We start from the raw sequence: 20,170 nt of genomic DNA, 5'->3' as shown, positions 1-20,170 counted from the left end.
CTCCCAATGGAGGAGAAATGATCTCTACACACATATTAAATGCATTTTAAGATAAAATGGCATGTGTTCTGTATACACAACATTGATGTGTATTGCAGTAACATCTTAGAATGTCTCTTAGATAGTGATATGTACCATGCTGAACAACATGACAACCCATCAGTTTTATTCCTTTGATGCAAACCTGCAATAGCCTGCTTGTAGTGCGGATATTTTCCAGTTTTGTGAGGAAATTCCCCTTACAGGTCAATTGGAAAACCTCTTTCCTCTGAGTGACATTCTCCATAGTACACAAACAACATAAGTGGCCATATTGTTTATTTTTCATGCAATCCAATGCAGCAAGACACCTTGCTGCGCTGCTCTGTACAAAAAGGAGAGGGCAGGAAGGCGCCATATCTATCAAGATATCCTCCTTACGCTGGCGAACTTGCGGCTTCCTAGAGCCAAGGTAGGCACACTTGCACCATGGTACAAAGCCTGCCTGCACAAAACCAATCCTTTGAGGCTTTTTCCTCTTTCTATGTATGCCGCGGAAGGCAGCACATAAAGAAAGAGATAAAAACAAAAAGAAATAAAGACATTTCTCCTCTTTACGCCTCCCCTCGGAAGGTGTAGAATTTTGATGCGTTCCCAGGTCCACCACTCATGGAAAATCTGGGAATGCGCCAAAATCAATGGGTGAATGGGTGGGAACACCCATGCTCCACCCATGGAACGCCTTTCTTGGGCAAAGTAACACAAGGCGCTGCCTTGCGTTACTCCAGATTTACCAAGCACCCCAGGGCCATGCATAATGGCCTTGGGTGGCTTGGTAAATCTTATCTAGGTTTTGTGTCACTCTTGCGTTACCTTGCATGGCATATGGACAACGCAAAACTTTGACAAATATGCCCCTAAGTGCAAAAGTTGTAACCTTTGCACAGCTTTGTCAACAAAGTTATATCTTTTCACTCGCTATAATCCAAGCCTGAGACTACTCTTTAACCTGCCTTGACTTTCATCAATGAAGAGTTATTTAGTGAAAGACATTAGGAAAACATTTAGTCCCTGATTTATCAAAGGACTGCATTGTCCTTGCCTCATGCAGGGTGACGCAATGGCAATGCAATACTTAAGTCAAATTTATCAAGCCACACAAGACCATCTTGTGTGGCCCTGCGTGGCTTGGTAAATCTGGAGTAACACTAGGCAGCGCAAGCCGCTGTCATGCGTTACTCTGTGCTGGGAAGCATTACATGGGTGGAGAGTAGGTGGTCCCACACATCCACCCATGTATTTTGGTGCAGTCCCTGATTTACCAAGACAAGTAAACCTGGAAAGGCGTAAAACTGTACGCCACCCTGTTATCTTTATTTCTCTTTGTTGTTTCCTCTTTCTAAGGAAGGTATTCCTTCCTGCACGAAAAGAATCCTGCCAGCAATGCAAGCATCCTTGCGAGGGGGAGAGGGAGAGAGCAGGAATGTGCCATATATTGGTAAATAAGGTTCATCCTGCCTTCTCGGTTTTAAGCAGTGCAGCAGGTTGTCTTGCTGCACCAAATATTGATAGATCTGGGGCTTAGTTGCCATCCTGAAGTGACTGTTGAGAAAATATCATTTTATTTTATACAGGTTTTAAAAAACTTTTTTAATGCTATCCAACCACAAATGACAAGGAAGCTGGCAAGTTTCTATAAACAGTGAAAACAGGCAAAGAGACTGCAGAATCTCTGAAGCACTGTTGTTGTTTGACCTTTAGTGACCTCTAGTCTCATGCATTTTTTGCTCATAATCTTTTTATTGAACATTTTCAGTTAGGTACAACTGAGGGCGACATGACTGTTAGAGACCAACATGATATGACATAGGACCAATTGGCACAAAGTCACTGTACATAGGGTAGCACCAGAAGAATGCTGCAAGAAAATGGAAAAGTACAGTGTGTGAGCAAGTGTGCTCGGAGGCCGTCTAAACAAAAGAAGAAGAAACAAAAGGATGGAAAAGAACAACAGAAAGACATCAAATTGTAACAACTCCTGTTCGATGCTGTTTGAGTGAGTTTGAGGGCTGGAATATTTCCCCTCAATAGGGTAGAGGCAGAGGTTATTATTAGTGAGGGGGGTCCAAGCACCCAGTGTAGGCCTTGAAGGGGCTCAGTCAAAGAGCTGCATGGCTCGCAGCTTCGGTGGATTGAAGTATGTATGTTCCAAACGGGTTAAGTATGGATCAATGGACGCCAGATATACTGAAATTTAGCCTCAGTGTGTTATATTGTGTGAGAGTTATTTCTAGCACCAGAACATGCAATAGATGAGTGAACCACTGAGCAATGGAAGAGGTTGATCTCTTTTTCCACACTAGTGCGACAAGCTGTCGTGCAGCGTGGAGCATGTGGCTAATGTGTTTCCAGCTAGTGTGGGTCATCGCTGCTAGTGTGCTGGGTCACACTCCAAGGATAACCATGAAATAAGAGGCAAGAAATGGATATGCTATAGTGACTTTAATGTGTACTAGTATTTCGTTCCAGTAAGTAGTGATGAGGCTATAACCACCATATATGACATAAATCTCCTACTGCCAAGCAGCAGCATCAGCAAATGGAAGATGTGGAGGGGTATATAGTAGAGAGGCGGGACAGTGTATACTACCATTGGTACATGAGTTTATACGCCGTCTATCTAAGTATAAGATTCAATCTGTGTTGGGTATGTCCCGCCATGGGGCATCCCATTGCTCAGGTGAGATACCCTCAGTAGTAGTACACTGCCAGCAAGATTGATAATAGTAAGTTTGAAGTGCTGTAGAGTGCTGTAGTGTATGGTATGTAGCAGATATCAGTCCCCTAGAGCCAGCATAGCCTGTACAAGTTTTTCGAAGGGAGTGTAGGTCTAGTCGCTCCCAGATATTTGGAGGGATGAAGCGCCCAATGCTGCAGCTGACAGTACTGTAGTCTCACCGTTTCCAGGATATGGAAATCAGTTTTGCATTGTTCAAAGTTCTCGATGGAGAGTCCTACAAACAGGTTGCGCAGTTTCCAACATTCTCCCTCCCCCCAGCTAAGAAATGACTGAGGCAGCAGGGCAGCTGTAAAGTCGGGATTACGCGCAATGGGTGTGTTGATTGAGGGAAATGTAGTGAGCCCCCTTTTAGTCACTAACTTATCCTATATGTCAATCATCATCTTAGCAGGGATGGCCAGGTATGCGCTGCATGGTCTGGCATGCTTAGGTAATAAAGCTAGCTCCCAAAAGGGCCAGCATGCACAGAACGGTCCATGTGAAACCAGTGTTTCTCACTCTCATGCACCACCCATTCCAAGATGTACCGTAGGTGGGCTGACCAATAATATTCAAGAAGGTTGGTGCAAGCCAGTCCACCCCTGTCCAGAGGCTGCATCAAGTAGGGAGGTAGAGATCCTTGGCCACTACCCATTTCAAATAAAGGAACAGGTGTCCCTTTGCAGACGAAGGATATCCTCCTGGGGAATCAGAGTTGGAAAGGTCTGGAAAAGATGGGACCAAGGGAGGACGTTCATTTTTACCACATTAAAGCAGCCCAGCCATGAAATGTGGAGAGGTTTCCACCACCTGAGATCTGCCAAGATGAATCTCCGAAGTTGCGGCCAATTGGCTTGCGTCCAGGAGGCCAGCTTAGGAGTTAGGTTGAGACATAGATATCTAATTGTACCAGCGGACCACTGAAATGGTGCTAGGTCTTGTAGGGCAGGAAGGTCTTGCAGGGGTATGGTCTAATTAAGCACACAGGAATTAGACACATTAATTTTGAAGCCTGATACTTCTTCAAATTTGACAAGGCAGGCACCAATTGCTGGTAGTGAGATCACAGGGTGCGACCTAGAAAGCAAGAGGTCACCTACAAATAGACTGAGCTTATGAGTCCGACCCCAAAGGGGATGCCCACTCAGCTTCTCTGCGGTGGATAGTCATCGCTAAGCTACAGATTATTCAAAATTCGGCAGCCAGGCATTTCAGCAACGTGCCACTCTGCCACCACATCTGCCCCCATGAACGTAGATGACATTGGCTACCGGTCAAGAGAAGGATAGAGTTCAAGGCGTTGACCTTGGCTTACAGAGCAACCAGTGACATTGGTCCACAATGTCTGAAGCAAAGACTTCGGAAATACCGTCAGACCAGGTCTCTGAGGTCAAATCAAGAGGAGCTACTTGTGATTCCTTGTTTTGCAAAAGCCAGGTTTGGGGGTTGAGCTTTCGCTCTAAAAACAGCCTCCCTATGGAAGTCTATGCCTGAACATATACGGAAGGCTAAGTCAGAACACGTGTTTAGAAAGGCTTTAAAAACCTGGCTTTTTGGCCCAGTTTATAGCTTCTGCAGTCTCTAAGTCAATGCCCGCTGCACTCGCTGTTAGCGCCGGGATACTTCCGTTGGAGGTAGCCACGCGCTCTATAATTTGTAATACTAATAATAATAAAAAGTGTTTCACCATGAGGGGAAACAAGACGGGTGACAAAGCGAAGCCTGAATGTGTGCCTCTGAGAATGTTGTTGGGGGCCATGGGGCACCGTTGACCCTGATGGTAGCTGTTGTGGTGACATAGGAAGTCATATTCTTAGCGGGCATTGCCGGGCCCAAAGCTGTCTTGCCCAAAACCACCCTGAGAAAGGACCAGCCCACCCTATCAAAGGCCTTTTCCGCGTCAAGCAAAAGGAGGCAGGCCTGGATGTTGTGGCAGTGAGATTTCTCAACTAAGTGTGCACTCGGGCGCATGTTGTCAACCCGCTGTCGATTGCGAATAAAGCCCACTTGATCAGGGTTTATAAGACCTGGCGTAAACTCCATTCTAGTCACCAGAATTTTGCTGAAGATCTTCACATATGTTTTAAGGAGTTCTATTGGGCGATTGGAAGAGCATTGGCTATGGTCCTTCCCCAGTTTGGGTATAAGTGAGATCTCAACCGCCACCATAGTGTGTGCAAAGCCTGTTTCCTCCATGAAGGAGGTAAACAACTGAAGCAGATAGTCTTGCAGGACAGGCAAAAACAGCCGGTAGAATCTGACTGGAGCCGTTTCGGACCTGGGGCTTTACCAAAGGGAAGGGCATGAATTGCGTTACGGACCTCCTCAAGGGTGATCAGGGCCTCAAGAAGCTCCACATGTTGGGGATGAGTGGGTTCCCAATCACAGGTCCTCAGGTACTTCTCTATCAGAGCTGGAGATACTTTGTCCCTCGTGTAGAGAGACTGATAGCAACCGTTGCTTGTCACGCTCAAAGATCGCCCAGTCCCTGTCTTCCACCTGGAATTTAGTGCCTTGCGCTTTAGCCTGCTCATGACGAAGCAGTCTAGCTAGCATTGAGTCCACCTTGTTCCTCCGTCATAATAGTTCTGCTTAAGAGCTAAGAAGGAGCGTTCATCTTTATTGGTGCGATGAGCCCTCATTTGACTGTGCAACATAGTGATCTGCCACGTGTTACGTCGAGTTAGAGCGGAGTGGTCTTGCTCTTCTAACACTTTAATCTCTGTCGCCATGCTAGTCTCCACTAGTCATGCTTCTCTCGCTCTGACAATAGCTACGGTGGAGATCACCCCCCTGTTGGCAGCCTGAAAGCAATCCCAAAGTGTGGGCAACAAAGTATCGGGTAGGGCGTTGAATGCAAAATAGTCAACAATTTCCTTGCGGATCTCCGTCACATCAACCTGATCCCCGAGGAGCCTCTATAGTAGTCGCCTTTGCGGTGGGCCCATGTGAGGTGGGGTACCGGCGGACCAAACCAGATTTACATGGGCATAGTCGGAGACTGATATGCCCGAGATAGCTAGTGTTTCGAGATTTTGCTAGAGGGAGTGAGTTAAAAAGATGTGGTCAATGCGTGAGTATGATTTATGGACATAACAGTGAAAGGAGTAGTCTCTACTATCAGGGTATTTATAGCGCCAAGCGTCTAATATTCCCAGCTCTGTGATGTCCGACTTAAGTTGAGCGGACATGGCCCCAGTGTCCTGATATGTGGCTGTGCTACGGTTTATGTCTGGGTCCCATACTAGATTAAGATCGCCACCGACTATGATGTCGCCCTCCACCCCTGCCAGTTGCTCGCATAGTACATGTCTCAGATAAAGGTCTTGTGTTTGGTTGGGGGCATAGATATTGAGGAGTGTGAGAGACATTATGCCCCTATGCATGTGCAGTGCCACGATGCGCCCCTCTCTATCCCTCACTACTTTGGAGATAGATGCGCAGAAGTGAACCTTGAAAAGAACCCCCATTCCCCGAGTTTTTGTAGAGGTGTGTTCCCAGTAGCAGAATGATTACTTGAGAGCACCATCTTATGAGAGTCTGCCCTTATAAAATGGGTCTCCTTAACAAGAAGAATATCTGGGTCGTGTTGCAGTATATAGCCCCATGCCTGTCTGCGTTTGTTGGGTGAGTTGAGGCCCCATACATTGAGAGAGAGCAATTTAGTTCCCCTTGGTGGAGTTATTCATAAGCAGCATAAGGGTTAGCAACCACAGACCAGAAGTACAGAGGAGGGGAAAGGCAGGGGAGACCGGAAGAGTCTCAGGATCCGCCGCATCCCCCCAACTCTAGTGTTAGAATAAGAGGGGTGCCCCCAAGGTGCAGGGCCACCCTAAAGGTCAACATCTAAGTTGGTAGACCCATGTATCCGCCGGTGGAGAAATGGGATATGCCCTGTACATCATACAAAATGTGAAAGGAATAGCCCTGAGCAGTGATCGATCTAGGGAGGAAAAACAAACAATGGCAACCAAAATCGGTGGATCAACTGGGTCCAACATGGTAATCTTCTTACCGCAGGAATCTGCACTCATATGCCCAATTCCTGCTTGAGGAGTTACCCTCCTGGGGTGCGAAACATGAGAAGGTGGCCATCAAAGAGAATCCATTTTGGAACTTGTGGAGATAGTCAGTGCTGCCTCCAGGCCCCTGCAGCTCAAGCCATCTATTGCTTGGTGCTGCAAGTCCGAGAAGGGTCTCAGCAGAGAGGGGAGGCCTATGCCCTCACATCCGACAGTCATGGCCTTACAAAGAGCCGGAAGTGGACAGAGCCGGCAATGTGTCCTTCTTCATGTTCCAGAAGTTTCATGTTCCAGAAGTGCTAGATGATGTCCCGCTTGGTCTCCTGTGATGCCTCCTCTTATTGTCGCTGGTCTGGGCGCTGGGGTCGCACTATTGTACAAATGGGTTGCAGATCTTCCCTATTGGGTATGTGAGTCGGAGAGGCATCCATGTCCTGTCTTTCAGTTACGAGTCCCACCAGTTGCTTCACCTCTGTCAGGGAGTGTAGGGCTCCCTGTTTACTGTCCCACATGAACAGTAGGGCAAAGGGGTTTCCCCATTGATATCAAACGTCCATCTCTCGTAGCTTGTTAGTGATCGGTCTGAAATAGTGCCGTCAGAGTAGTGTAATGGGGGGAGATCTTGGAAAAGCTGACTGGTGTGACGCTGATACACCAGGTCAGTCATACCCCTGGAGGCACGCAGGATGGCTTCTTTCTCTGTGAAAAAGTGATACGTGTCAGTATGTCAGGGACAGAGGCAGGACACCCAGGATCAGAGACCATGCAGTGGGCCCTGTCCAGGGCTGGAGGGGGCACCTCTTTGTCTCCTTGGATCATTTGCAGGAGCTCAGTAGTGAATGTCAGTTCTTTCTGCCTTCTGGGGACATCTCTGATGTGAATAATATTCCGCCAGCTCCTGTTCTCCAGGTCCTCTTATTTAGTTTGTAGTTCTATTCATTGGTCTTCAAGTGCCGCCACTCAACATCATAGCATTTCTTGGTCTTTAGAGCGAGCATCCACCATATGGTCCATGTTGTCCACCCTTCCCCCGATCTCAGAGACATCTCGCCGAATATCTTTGATGCAGGATTTGAAGTCCGCCTTAAGTGAGCCAATTTCAGAACGAGTCTCCTGCAGAAAACCATCCATGTAGTCTTGTGATATTGGCAGAGTAGATGAGTCCCAAGCCATGAGTACAGAAGGGGGAGCCAAGGCCTCTGAGTCTGGCGGGGGACCTTTCTCCAGAGGGAGGTCACCAGATTGTCTTTGGCTGTTTTCGGGCGCAGCATGGTGTTGGAGCACTGAGGCAGCAAGCGTTAAGAGTCAAAGTTAGATCTGGACATCTCTTTTGCTGTAACCTAGGACAAAGCCTACTCGACAAGGCTAGCTGCGGACCTGCCCTGCTGTTGGGGTGTACGCTCGATAGCGGTCTGGCACAGGGCAGGTGGAAGAGAGTACAGCTGGTCACCAGTGTCCCTTCACAGGCCAGGTAGAAGTATTAAGAGTGTCCCCTGGCTGCCGTCTCCTCTCAAGGGCGTAGAGTTCCCTTAGCCAGTAGGGAGCCGGGCAAGGACTTCAAAGGTGACCACAATTGCTACACAGTCTTGCTTGTTAGACCAACTCCTGGCCACGCCGTTCCTGAGGCCAGTGCTGTCCCAACGTAGCCAATCTCTCAGACTGGGCTAGTCCTTCTCTACCAGGCCCTAGAAGTCCGTGGGGCAGTGGGCTTAAAAGATGGGGAGAGTCAGACGATGACCACTGTGAGCAGGCCAAGAGGCCTGTCCAGCATCAGGACAGATTATGCAAGTCCCATGTGCAAGGTCTTAGGTCTCTGCCATTTAGTGTGGCCACTGCCCCAGCCAATCCATACTGCAATGTCCGTTAGCAGAGTTTAACTGGGCGATATTGTCCCACAATAGCCCCAGAGGCTGCGCTCAAGGCAGGGTGACAGCCAGAAAGTGAAGGAAGCAGGAGAGAGGCTGAAAACTCTCTCCCGAGATCTATCCGTCCTCCTGCAGTATTCCAGGCCCGTCAAGCTGTGCATGGTGTCCCATGGTAGCCAAACAAGGACCAGGCAGGCTCACCTCCTCAATACAGCCTCTGCGATGTCCGGTTTCGCACCGCTGGTTAGAGCTGGCGTCGCAGAGCCCCGCTTTCTCTGGAAGGGAAGATCAAGGCCACGGCAGCTGGTCTGTGCAGAGCATGCCAAGGGATCAGGCGAAGGGCCCCCCCCCCGCACTCTCCTCAATAGTCCAGCACTGTCTGCCTGCAGGGCTCTGGTCCAATGGCTCCATCTCTAGCCTGTGCGGCCGCACTCTCCGTGAGCACCCGGCACTCTCTTCAGGCAATGCCAGCCCCGTCTGCACCTGTTGCAGTGCCCAGCCCCGCAAGATGGCAGCTCCATGACCTCGAGCCGTGTCACTGGGCTCCTGTAAGACTCCAGAGGCAAGTCAAGGCGGGATCACCTGGGTTCTTCCCAGGGCACAAGTCCTAAAAAAATAAGTGGGGGGACGCTGACGTCATGACACGAAGTGACGTCACGAAAGGTGGCTTGCACCATCAGACTCATTGCCTCCCCTCGCTCACCCCTTAGATGCGATTGCATCAGAGAAGCCAGCGCGTGAGCAGCGTTCTGAACGAGAGAGAATTAAGTGGTAAAGCTTCGATTACTTGTCAGTAATAATTAACCTGAATAATTTTCCTAATCTGCACAGAGCTCCCTGGAAAATAAGTGGGGGGATGACGTCCACCCGCGTGGTACCCCGACTCGAGCCCTGGTTCTTCCCATCAACTGTGACAGGGCTCAGGCAGGCCTCCCCAACAGTCCTGGGGTCAGGTGGTCTTCCCTCTATGCCGCTGGTGCGGCAGTGTGCAGGCAACAACTCCTCAAGATGGCGGCTTCCACCCTGCTAGGACCCAGCTGCAAGTGTGTAGGGCTATCGCAAGGACCGCAATAAAGGGGCGAAATAGCCTCTCCCCAGGTGCAGGGGAAGGTTGCTATTGCCCCGGTGCAGGTGGGGCCGCAGTTTCACCATGCTGTGGATGCCTGCAGGGCCCCTGCAGGATTCTGACGAGTGCCCGGTTGACAGATGAGACATGTATTACTTCATACCCCGCTAGGGCGCGCCCCTGTCTCATGCATTTCATGAACTGCGTGACCTGGGGTCGATATTATGGCATATTTTTGGGGGGTAATTTCAAACTGTCTCCAAATACCACTTTGGAATCTCTGACAGCCAAAGAAAATTCTAGGATTATTCCTAATGGAGTGCGCCTTCAATAGATTTTTAGGATTTAAGAACAAAGAAATGGACTGGTTAACTGATCTTTTCCAATTAAACAAAGTAGCCGATTTGTCTGTACCATCAGGCATGTTCCTAGTTGCTCACACATTAAAAAATATATATGTCCTTTTCACATGCTTTCTTCTCTTTTTGAACTCTGTGTAGGCCATCTAGAGTGACTATTTCTTCCAGACCAGCTCTACAGACTTGAATGGATATGAACCTTTTTGAAGACCAATCTCATACCCTATGTTCATCAACGTCAATTCACCAAAATACCTAGGGTAGTGGAAGAGACACCACGCTCCATTTGACATTGCCTTTGACTCACACATACACATGCTAACACAAACTGACACATTCAGACACCCTTGCGTACATAAAGACAAAAAATTGAATGATTCGAGCACTGCAAGTTACTGTGGAATTTGTAAAACGATAACTGTGCTCCAGGAACACCCTCTACTCCAGGGTGTGAAATGTAGTAAACAAAAGAAAACAAGTTCTTAATCAACTCGTATGCCTGGGCACAAGTATATGCTGGCACTCAGCAAGAAATTTCAAAAAACAGTTTTTTGTTTTTTTTTACTTACTCATTTCAAAGTTTTCCTTTTATTTGTAATCCATAGTTCATAACGTCATCCTAAATGTTAATTCACATTTAATGTCTTCGACAAGATTATCCGTATGAATCATTCATTTAATTCGCAAATCTCTGGCCTCCCATGGCCTCCCAATGCATTTCGGCGCAAGCCAGCGCCTTTGTCAAGGGATCTGCAAATTCAAATGGCGGTAATTAATACTACGTCGTGTGTAGCCAACAAAACTACATGCAAAATGTGCTTACAAGCAAATATTTCAAGAAAACACCATGAATAGCAATAGGCTGAATATCAAATGTTACAGTTTCTGCGCACGCTAAATACAAAATAAAAGCGGCTATAAATCCTGTCGCTTAAACAAAACGGGGTGCTGGGCATTTAAACTGAAGGTGAGATGGTTAAAGGGTAAACCGCGGTTAACAGGTAAACTAATGCCAAAGAATAGATAGCAAGTATAATAGTGCCTGCTGCACGTGTGTAGGGGGCACGGCGGTCTGAATGCGGGTTGATACACCCGCTCGAAACTTCGTCTAAATGGCATGCTGGCGTGCTGAGAGACGCCACCCTCTAACTAACTGTAAAACAAACTGCGCTAACCAGATGAAAATGCGAGGATGCCGCTATCAGGGATCTGCTGCACTCCGGTACAAACATCACGGAGTGGCGGAAATGGTATAAAGGAAGAGGGTGGGAGGGGCTTGTATCTGCGCATAGCGCTAAGGATTGTGGTACTTGTATGCTAATCAATACGATGTATAATACAATAAATCAAAGAGCATCATGCGTAAAAAATATATAAAACATAACATCAATATGTTTACAGGTAACAAAGAAATTCCACCCTTTCATTGAGGCCAAACGGTTTCAATGTTTTAAGACGATAAATCCAGTAGTTCTCTCTCTTTAAGAGTTGTGTTTTGTTATTGGTGCCTTCATGCTTGTCCACTATTTCCAAAATCCGAGCTCTAAGTTCAGTAATATCATGTCTAGCTTCCATAAAATGTGTGGCAACAGTGGATTTGAGCGTTTTTGTGCGAATGTTACTTTTATGCTCGGTGAGCCGGATTTTCAATTTGCGCTCTGTGTGACCAACGTAATGCAATTGACAAGGGCAGCTCAATATGTAGATCACGTTCATCGAATCACATGTGGCATTTACTTGCAAGTTGATGGTTTCTTTAAAATCTGGTGGTGATAGCTTACTGCCTTTCATAATGTTCCCGCAGTTATGACAGTTCATGCAAGGTAATGTTCCTTTCCATATTGAGTATGGATTGATCTTAGGTCTAGATTTCAAAAGTTGTCCCATGTTTTTTGAACGTGTATGTGCAAACAATGGTTCATGCTCAAATGCTCCCTTGAAATCTGGTTCTATCCTTAATATCGACCAGTGTTTTTTTATAATGTTTTTGAAAGCATGACTAGCTGTAGAAAATTTACTCACACATGTTATGCGTTGCTCATTGGAGGCTGGTTTATTGATGAACAGAGATTCTCTAGACATATTTTGTATTCTTTGAGTGGCTTCGTTCAAAATCGATGAAGGGTAGCCTCTTTTCTGGAATCGTGTGGACATTTCAATCATTTGAATTTCTGCTTTTTGCGGTTCCGAGACAACTCGTTTCAACCTCATAAGCTGTGACAATGGCAAATGTCTTTTTAGGGCTGGAGGATGAAAACTGTTATAACTTAATAAGTTATTCCGGTCTGTATTTTTTCTGTATAGAGTAGTATCAAAATTGAACTCTCCTCGGATGACATTTACATCTAGAAAATTAATGTTTTTTTCTTGGATATCCCAGGTGAACTGTATGCGTTCATCTATCAAATTCAGTTTCAAAATTTCTGATGTTAAGGTTTCTTTGGCTCCTTCCCAAACAATAAAAATGTCATCAATGAAACGAACGTAGAGTTTAATGTGTTCTTTCCATGTTTTTTGACTCAAAATGTTCGTTCCCTCGTAGTTCCTCATGAAGATATTAGCATAGGTCGGAGCAGCCGAATTGCCCATGGATGTACCACTCTTTTGGATATACCACTGTTCTCCCTGTTTAAAGTAGCTGTGCATTAGAGTGAACTCTAAAAGTTCCATCAAAAAGACTTTCATAGTATCTTCATAGCTACTGTGTAGCAACACTTTTTCCACTGCCTCTATGCCTGATAGATGAGGTATGGACGTATATAATGCTTTGACGTCTATTGTCGCCATGTAAATAGATTGTTCTTTGGTGATTTTGACAGTAGCCAATTTTTTCAAAAAGTCTGTGGTATCTTTAATATAGGACTGGGCTTCCACTGCAAACGGTTGAAGGTACTTGTCGAGGAATTTCCCCACGGGTTCATGAACACTCTTAATTGTAGACACTATGGGTCTGCATGGAGGTTTGTACAAGTTTTTGTGGATTTTGGGCGTCATGTAAAATGACGGGCTCCGTGGATCCATCTGTGTCAAAAATTGTTTGGTTTTCTCTTTTATCATGCCATTGTCTATAGCTTTAGACAGAATCTGAGCAAGGATGTCTTGAATTTCTCTGGTAGGATTATGAGAGATGCTCATATACAGGTTGGTATCATCCAAATGTTCTCTGATTTGAGATTCATAATATGACCGGTCCATTATAACGAGTGCTCCACCCTTATCTGCTTTCTGGCATAGTATGGTTTCATCATGACTGATGTTTTTGATGATCTTTAGTTCGCCCGACGATATATTGGTATGTTTCTTATGATGAAGGTTAATGGATTGTAAATCCTGTTTACAGAGAATTTCAAAGCGCAGTTTGTTTTACAGTTAGTTAGAGGGTGGCGTCTCTCAGCACGCCAGCATGCCATTTAGACGAAGTTTCGAGCGGGTGTATCAACCCGCATTCAGACCGCCGTGCCCCCTACACACGTACATAAAGACACTCACATCCGCAATCATGCATAAAACATACATTTGACTGCATTGTTTACTTACCTTAGCTTCCAGATAGGGTCATATTACAGCTAAAATACTAAAAAAAAATTTACACTAATAGTGAATAATATTATTCACTATTTGTATAATAAAAAATTGACAGAAACCAGGTAAGTGAAGCTCCAACCAGAGTCAATTAGGGAGAGCTGCCCTTGTGTTCCAAGCACTGACTTTGCGATCTCTGAGGCCAGGGGTAGCAAAAGCAGTGCCAGGGGTAGCACGAATCAAGCCAGGGGTCGCTGTTGCGGTCCCTGGCGACCCCTAAATGACATCCATGCCTATGTTGTGTCCTTTCCTATCTGGATGTTGCTGTGAGACTGCAGGACTATGCTATGGGAAGCTGTAAGTCATTGCTGTCCTCAGCAAACCACATTATCAACAAGGATGGCAACCCCTGAGGTGGCAATGCCTAACTGCAGGTAGGCCCTTATCCAAAAGACTTGTATGTGGGGGAACTTCTATGGAAGCGTTTGTCTTTCTGGACCATCAGCAGGTGGCTAAATGCCCTGGAAACTTGGGCAAATGAGGAATGGATTTTTATTAGTGTGAGTTCCCCTCCAGCATAAAATATAGTTGCTCTATTGTTTTCAATAGCATTTCACCTTTACCCTCCTACAGTGTGTATCAAGCTAAGTTTCAGGAAGTTAACCCACCTTTAATTACTTGGTTTTCTTTCTCTAAACGGCAACACTTTAGCTTGAAATGTAAGTGTTGTTGTTTCTTCCGCTATTACTGTACTAAAAACATCTTTTATTCACTTTAGTAATCACAGGCACAGTTATCTCCACGGCCACCCGAACAGGCAGCCTGTATGCTACGATTTCCATCATTAATGTTTACAAAGAGGGAAACCTGGCAATCCAACAAGCCGGCAAGCACATGAGCGCCAAGCTCACTGTGGTCTGTAAGCAGTGCCCTCTCATCAGGCGAGGTGAGTACAAATTAAGTCACACAATTGCATCGTTTAATTTGTCATTCATCCACATTTCTTTAACTGTAAACATGCGTTCTCCATACCCAGCTTATTTAAAGTTCTGTTTTTTTTATTTTTTATTCATAGTCTAGAACTAGAGTTTCACTTAATTCATGAAAACAAAGAAATGAATAGTAATTATACCACAAACAACACAAGCATAAACATAGTAATCATGAATAGAAGACAACAGATTTGCATACAAGTAAATTGTATACACAAGGATCTCCTTCGGTTTTCCAAAGACAAGACACCAGAATGACACAACACAACATGAAAGGAAAGAGGCAAGGGAGAATGCAGCACGCCCATCAATTTCAGTAAAATTACAGATTTCTACAGAGCTGTCCAGTTTTTGTGAAGTAGAAAAGATTTTCCCAGAGTTGCCAATTCGTAAAGGTCCTGTATAAGATTTCTATATTCTGAGTATAAATGTTTTACAAACTAATAGGGCTTGATTTAAACAAGCACTGGCAAAGCCATTAGGTCTCCCCGTTCGGAAATATTGCCTTTGCCAATGATTTTTAGCAACGCTGTAAAGCACCTTAAATGTTGTGCAACGTGGCTAAAAACAAAACCAAAAAATGGTGCTACGACGCGTCCATCTACATCAATTTGTAGGTACGTTCAATATTCAGGCGCGTGCCTACAAAACTGCTTCAGCACTTTTTTTTAATTTATAAAACATTGTTGGAGTGGCAAATAACATTTTTAGAAGTAGTGCAACAGCCTTGCTTTGCTTTTTGAGGGGCAGGTGGAGAGAAGCAAAACAAGGGAAGCGGTTGGGGGAGCAACATAGAAGGTGCAGGTGGAGAAACCAACACGTAGGGCGGGGGAAGCACATGGGCTAGAAAGAGGAACGTGGAGCAGTTAGGAGGACGCACATGTGCAAGAAAGCAATGCAGGGAAGAAGCACATGAGGGTGAGCATAGCACAGAGGGGCAGAAGAGAAGCACACATGTGAGAGAGAGCAACACAGAATGGAGCACAGGAGGAAAGAGCAGTGCATCTATTCAACCACTACTTATTCCGTCTGGTTTGGTTGATCGAGGGCTGTAGTCCCAAATGGCAGATTTACTCTGATGGCACTGCTCAGTCTGCACAGAAACTCTTGGGACCCAGATGAAGTGACAGATCTGGTATATAGTTCAGCTCTGGGTGCAAGACAACTGGTTTTGTCCCATTGGCAATAAACTCAAAGGCTTGTTTCTTGGCTGCTCATGTTCCTTAGCACTTCATTTCAGCTGACTCAAATGTTTGGGCTCTGTACCTTCTCCCATTCATGAGATCACCTCTCTCCCCTTGGAAAGCTTTTATGTTTAATAGGCCTTTTGGGTGAGATGAAATGCTTAAGATGAGCATTTCACTTTTATTGTCATGGATGTCTTCCTTCAAACAGCCGTGTGGACACCTTATTAACTAGAGGAGTCTTCGGCCAAGTATTGGCTCAAATGAGAAGATGTTGTTTGAATACCAGGGGGCAGATTTTCAATAACTGGCGCATCCCTGCATATCAGCAGGGCGCATCCTTCCATATCAGTAGGGATGCGCCAGTTATTTTGCGTGATGGTTGAAATCCCTTGCGCCACTATGGATGTGCCGCATTTACAATGACGCAGCAGGGAAATAAAAGTGACTCAGTGAAATCTTGTACATAAACTGCATGTTCTCTGAGGAAAGCCTCGCTGCTTGTATCAATGGTGAGTCAGGCATTTCTCAAAAAATGTAGTTTTATTTTATTAATTAGATTGCTTAGCCTTGCTCAATCACAGTACTCCAATAGCCATATTCAAACAAGCACTGGCATAGCCAATAGGTCTCGCCTTTGTGACCTTATAAGTGTTTAGTTATCCAGCACAATATCCTTGGTGCAACAACATCAAGGGTTGCATGGCTAAACACTAATAACGTCCCAAAGCGAGACCTATTGGCTATGCCAATGCTTGTTTTGAGTGAGTGGCTCGTGCAGGTATGCCACTCTGAGGTAGAGATGCTGCAAGTGCTTTTACAGGAGCCCATGTGACATTGTGCCTCTTCAAAATGTATCTTGGGTCTGGTGTAATACTTCTAGCCCCTATTCCTGTCTTCTTGCACCCAATGCATCCTTAAATGTCCCATGTACAGCCGGGGTTGACACTCCTATTACCCCTGTCCTCCAGTGAAACTTTACCCGTCACGGGTGGCGGTGGTGGTGGATGTTGTGGTGGTGGTGGATGTGGTGGTGATGGTGGATGTGGTGGTGGTGGACGTGGTGGTGGATGTGGTGGTGGACGTGGTGGGGGTGGTGGTGGACATGGTGGTGGTCAGCGTGGTGGTGGTGGATGTGGACATCGTGGTGGTGGTGGATGTGGTGGTGGTGGTGGACATGGTGGTGGTGGACATGGTGGTGGACATGGTGGTGGACATGGTGGTGGTAGTGGACATGGTGGTGGACGTGGTGGTGGTGGATGTGGTGGTGGACGTGGTGGTGGTGGACATTGTGGTGGTGGTGGACGTGGTGGTGGTGGACATGGTGGTGGGGGTGGTGGATGTGGTGGTGGACATGGTGGTGGTGGTGGATGTGGTGGTGGTGGATGTGGTGGTGGTGGACGTGGTGGTGGTGGTGAACTTGGTGGTGAATGTGGTGGTGGTGGACATGATGGTGGTGGATGTGGTGGTGGTTGTGGACGTGGTGGTGATGGTGGATGGGGTAGTGGACATGGTGGTGGTGGACCTGCTGGTGGACATGGTGGACGTGATGGGGGACGTGGTGGTGGTGGACGTGGTGGTGGTGGTGGACGTGGTGGTGGTGGACGTGGTTGTGGTGGACGTGATGTTGGTGGACCTGTTGGTGGTGGATGTGGTGGTAGTGGACGTGGTGGTGTTGGTGGTGGATGTGGTAGTGGTGGACGTGGTGGTGATGGACATGGTGGTGGTGGGGGTGGTGGACGTGGTGGTGGACCTAGTGGTGGTGGTGGACGTGGTGGTGGACAAAAATGGGGTAGGAGGGTGCAGGCAGAATGCGGAAGGAGAGGAGAATCTCAAAGGGGGCACATGGGAGAGCAGAAAAGAGGACGAATATTAGAAACAAGCCATGGCATCGCTCCGGTTGATGTTTGGGAGGTGGGAGGGGTGTTCTTTGCAGAAAGGCATTACGGCGCTCTAGTAAATACATACATAAAACACGCGCAGTACGCGAAAGTGAAAGCAATCGCGTTTGGAGCAGAAAGTGCACGCTGTGCTTAATGATCCATGACGAAGGAAGAAAGCTGCGCTCGCTCCAGCGGACCATAGGCCAGAGCAGAGAGAAGGCGGGACATGCACCCGCCTTTGGCCAATTGCGTGCTGTCTTTCTTAGAAAGAGGCCTGCAAAGGCCAATAGCGGGTGAAGAAAACAAAAACACACGCACAAGCGTGTGTTCCAAAGTTTAAAGCACTTACTAAATGTCTCGCAGAGCAGCGCATGCGTGCTGGCTCAGGCGAGACCTAAAGAGGAGTAAGTCTCAGAGACAACAAAGTCTAGCTGCAGAAAAAAAATCCATAGTTAGCTTTCTAATTAAAGCAAAAAACTGATGTAAATCCACAACGCTGGTAGAATTTCGCACACCTTGCTCCTGTGGTCAACATAGAGTTTTGCTAGCATCTTTTTAAAATACAATAATATTATCCTCCCCCCTGTAATATCTTCTCTCAAAAACCACTTTGTGGTTTCATCAGAGCTGCACTGGAGCTCTACAAAAGAAAACAATGTATTTAAATGTAATGATATTATCATGTGGGAATATTTTCATCTGTGCAAGTCCCCTCACAAAAAAAATAAGGGCTAGCCTGCTCATTGAAGGGGTTTACATTTTCCATAATTCTTAAAAATGCATCACAGCCCAGAAATGTCGTAAGCATGTGTATATTTGCATCTCACCGAACATACCTGTATTAAAAGATTTTCAAAATTTATGAAAAACACCAAGACGCTCAGTCAAAGAACTCAACCCACTCTTAAAAAATCCTGTACCAGACAAAAAATTCCCTATGAAACCTGTATCCCTGTAGGACAAGGATCTTGATCTCACTTGAGTTAGTGCATTAGCACTCACTGTGTGCTGCTACGTTTTGATATCCAGTAAGCAAGACACATTTACCAGTCAACAGGTGACACGTTTCAGCACGATTTTGCTGCAGTAATCTTAATCTTCAATAGGAAAAACCCTCATGCAATTAATCCTCATCAGTAGTTGCTTGGTACTAACGATAGGCAGGAGGAGCTAAAGTGAAAAAGCACAATTAGCAAAAGCTTAGGGCCACCATACTTATTGATATTTATCAGAAAAGAACAAGAGAATGCTAACAATAAATGGTGGTGAGTGGCCAAATTCCTCTGCAGTGTCCTATAATTTATCTAACATTCCCATGAATTGTTATACAGCAAGCTACAGAACACCGCATCTACCTATAAATGCAGACCTAGCTCTCTTTTTAGCTTCCGCATATATGCAACAATCCCAGTATGTCTACAGAGTTTTATAAAGTATTGTATATATTTCTTAATGCAACATGTTTCTTTCCACAGGTTTAAATTATATTTTTATGGGACAAGTGGAGGAAGATGGGAGAGCAAAGATTCTACCTAATAGTTTTGTCCTAAATTTCAAGACCAAGAACCAGAAGATCTTAAATTCCTTGAAGAACAGGCGATGTTAGAACGTGACTGTGGTCTATCAGAAAAATCTTCACTCCAAAGCAATTGAATTCTTCGAGCACAAAAGCACAGGGAAGAGGCTATTGGGATCAGCCCTTTCCTGCTAAACTACTGGTTACTCTCAATGAGACCTACTGGATTTTACCTGCCTTTATATGCTTCACGATCCCTTAAGCTGAACTGAACAAAATTCTGACTACTCAAGCTGTTAATTTAAATTTGTCTCAAAAAGTTGGATTTATAGAAATGGCCTATATATTTGTGTAAAATATGGAGATTTTCTAGTGCAATATTTATAATAATATAAATTTTTTATCTGTTTAAGTATTTTGTTCAACTGAGTTTATTTTATATAGTGTTTCTTTTTCCATTTATTCTCTGCTTAATAAAATATATTTAAAACCGTGTGCACTGGCCATTGAGAACTACATTGGGGAAACGGCCATCGACCAAGAAGAGATGCTTCGGAATGCCTGCCTTCAGGGTTCTGTCTATGTGGATTATTGTGGTCTGCAGGGCAACATGGGATCCGGGAAGTGATGTAGAAAATAGGATGGAGTCGCAAGACACATAGGGGGTGATGTACTTACAGACGGATCACAAATATTGGGGGCAAATTGCGCACTAACTTTCTGCTACCTGTCTGTAAATCATGTGATGCGACCTTAGCGCTAACATGTTGCATTACAAAATGTCCTATCAGGCGGGGTCACAAAAACAGTGACTTGCCCAACAAATATTAATTAGCTAGGTCACTGTTTGTGACCCCCAATAACTGGCTACGAATACAGGGGTTGTGATCTGAAAGGAACAGCAGATTACTATCTTTGCATTCTGTATTCCAAATAGGAACCCAGGTGCACATGCATCAAAATAGGCAATTGCAATTCAATAATTGCGACTTTTGAGGAATCG

At 45.7% G+C, this 20,170-nt stretch overlaps 1 protein-coding gene across 1 annotated transcript in view; it reads left to right on the top strand.

Annotated features, from left to right (window-relative positions):
* Positions 1-19,662, top strand: part of PCOLCE2 (procollagen C-endopeptidase enhancer 2) — a 346,699-nt gene extending 327,037 nt beyond the window's left edge. The window contains exons 8-9 of the mRNA XM_078665619.1: positions 14,371-14,538; positions 19,127-19,662. Coding sequence (XP_078521745.1) covers positions 14,371-14,538; positions 19,127-19,257 — 299 coding nt within the window. The 3' untranslated portion in view covers positions 19,258-19,662. The remainder of the gene's footprint in view (positions 1-14,370; positions 14,539-19,126) is intronic.
* The last annotated feature ends 508 nt before the right edge of the window (positions 19,663-20,170 follow it).

This window comes from Lissotriton helveticus, chromosome 11 (assembly GCF_964261635.1).
Source record: "Lissotriton helveticus chromosome 11, aLisHel1.1, whole genome shotgun sequence".
Classification (NCBI taxonomy): Eukaryota; Metazoa; Chordata; class Amphibia; order Caudata; family Salamandridae; genus Lissotriton; species Lissotriton helveticus.
The sequence above is the reverse complement of the archived record's forward strand: the minus strand, read 5'-3'. Positions and strand labels throughout refer to the sequence as shown.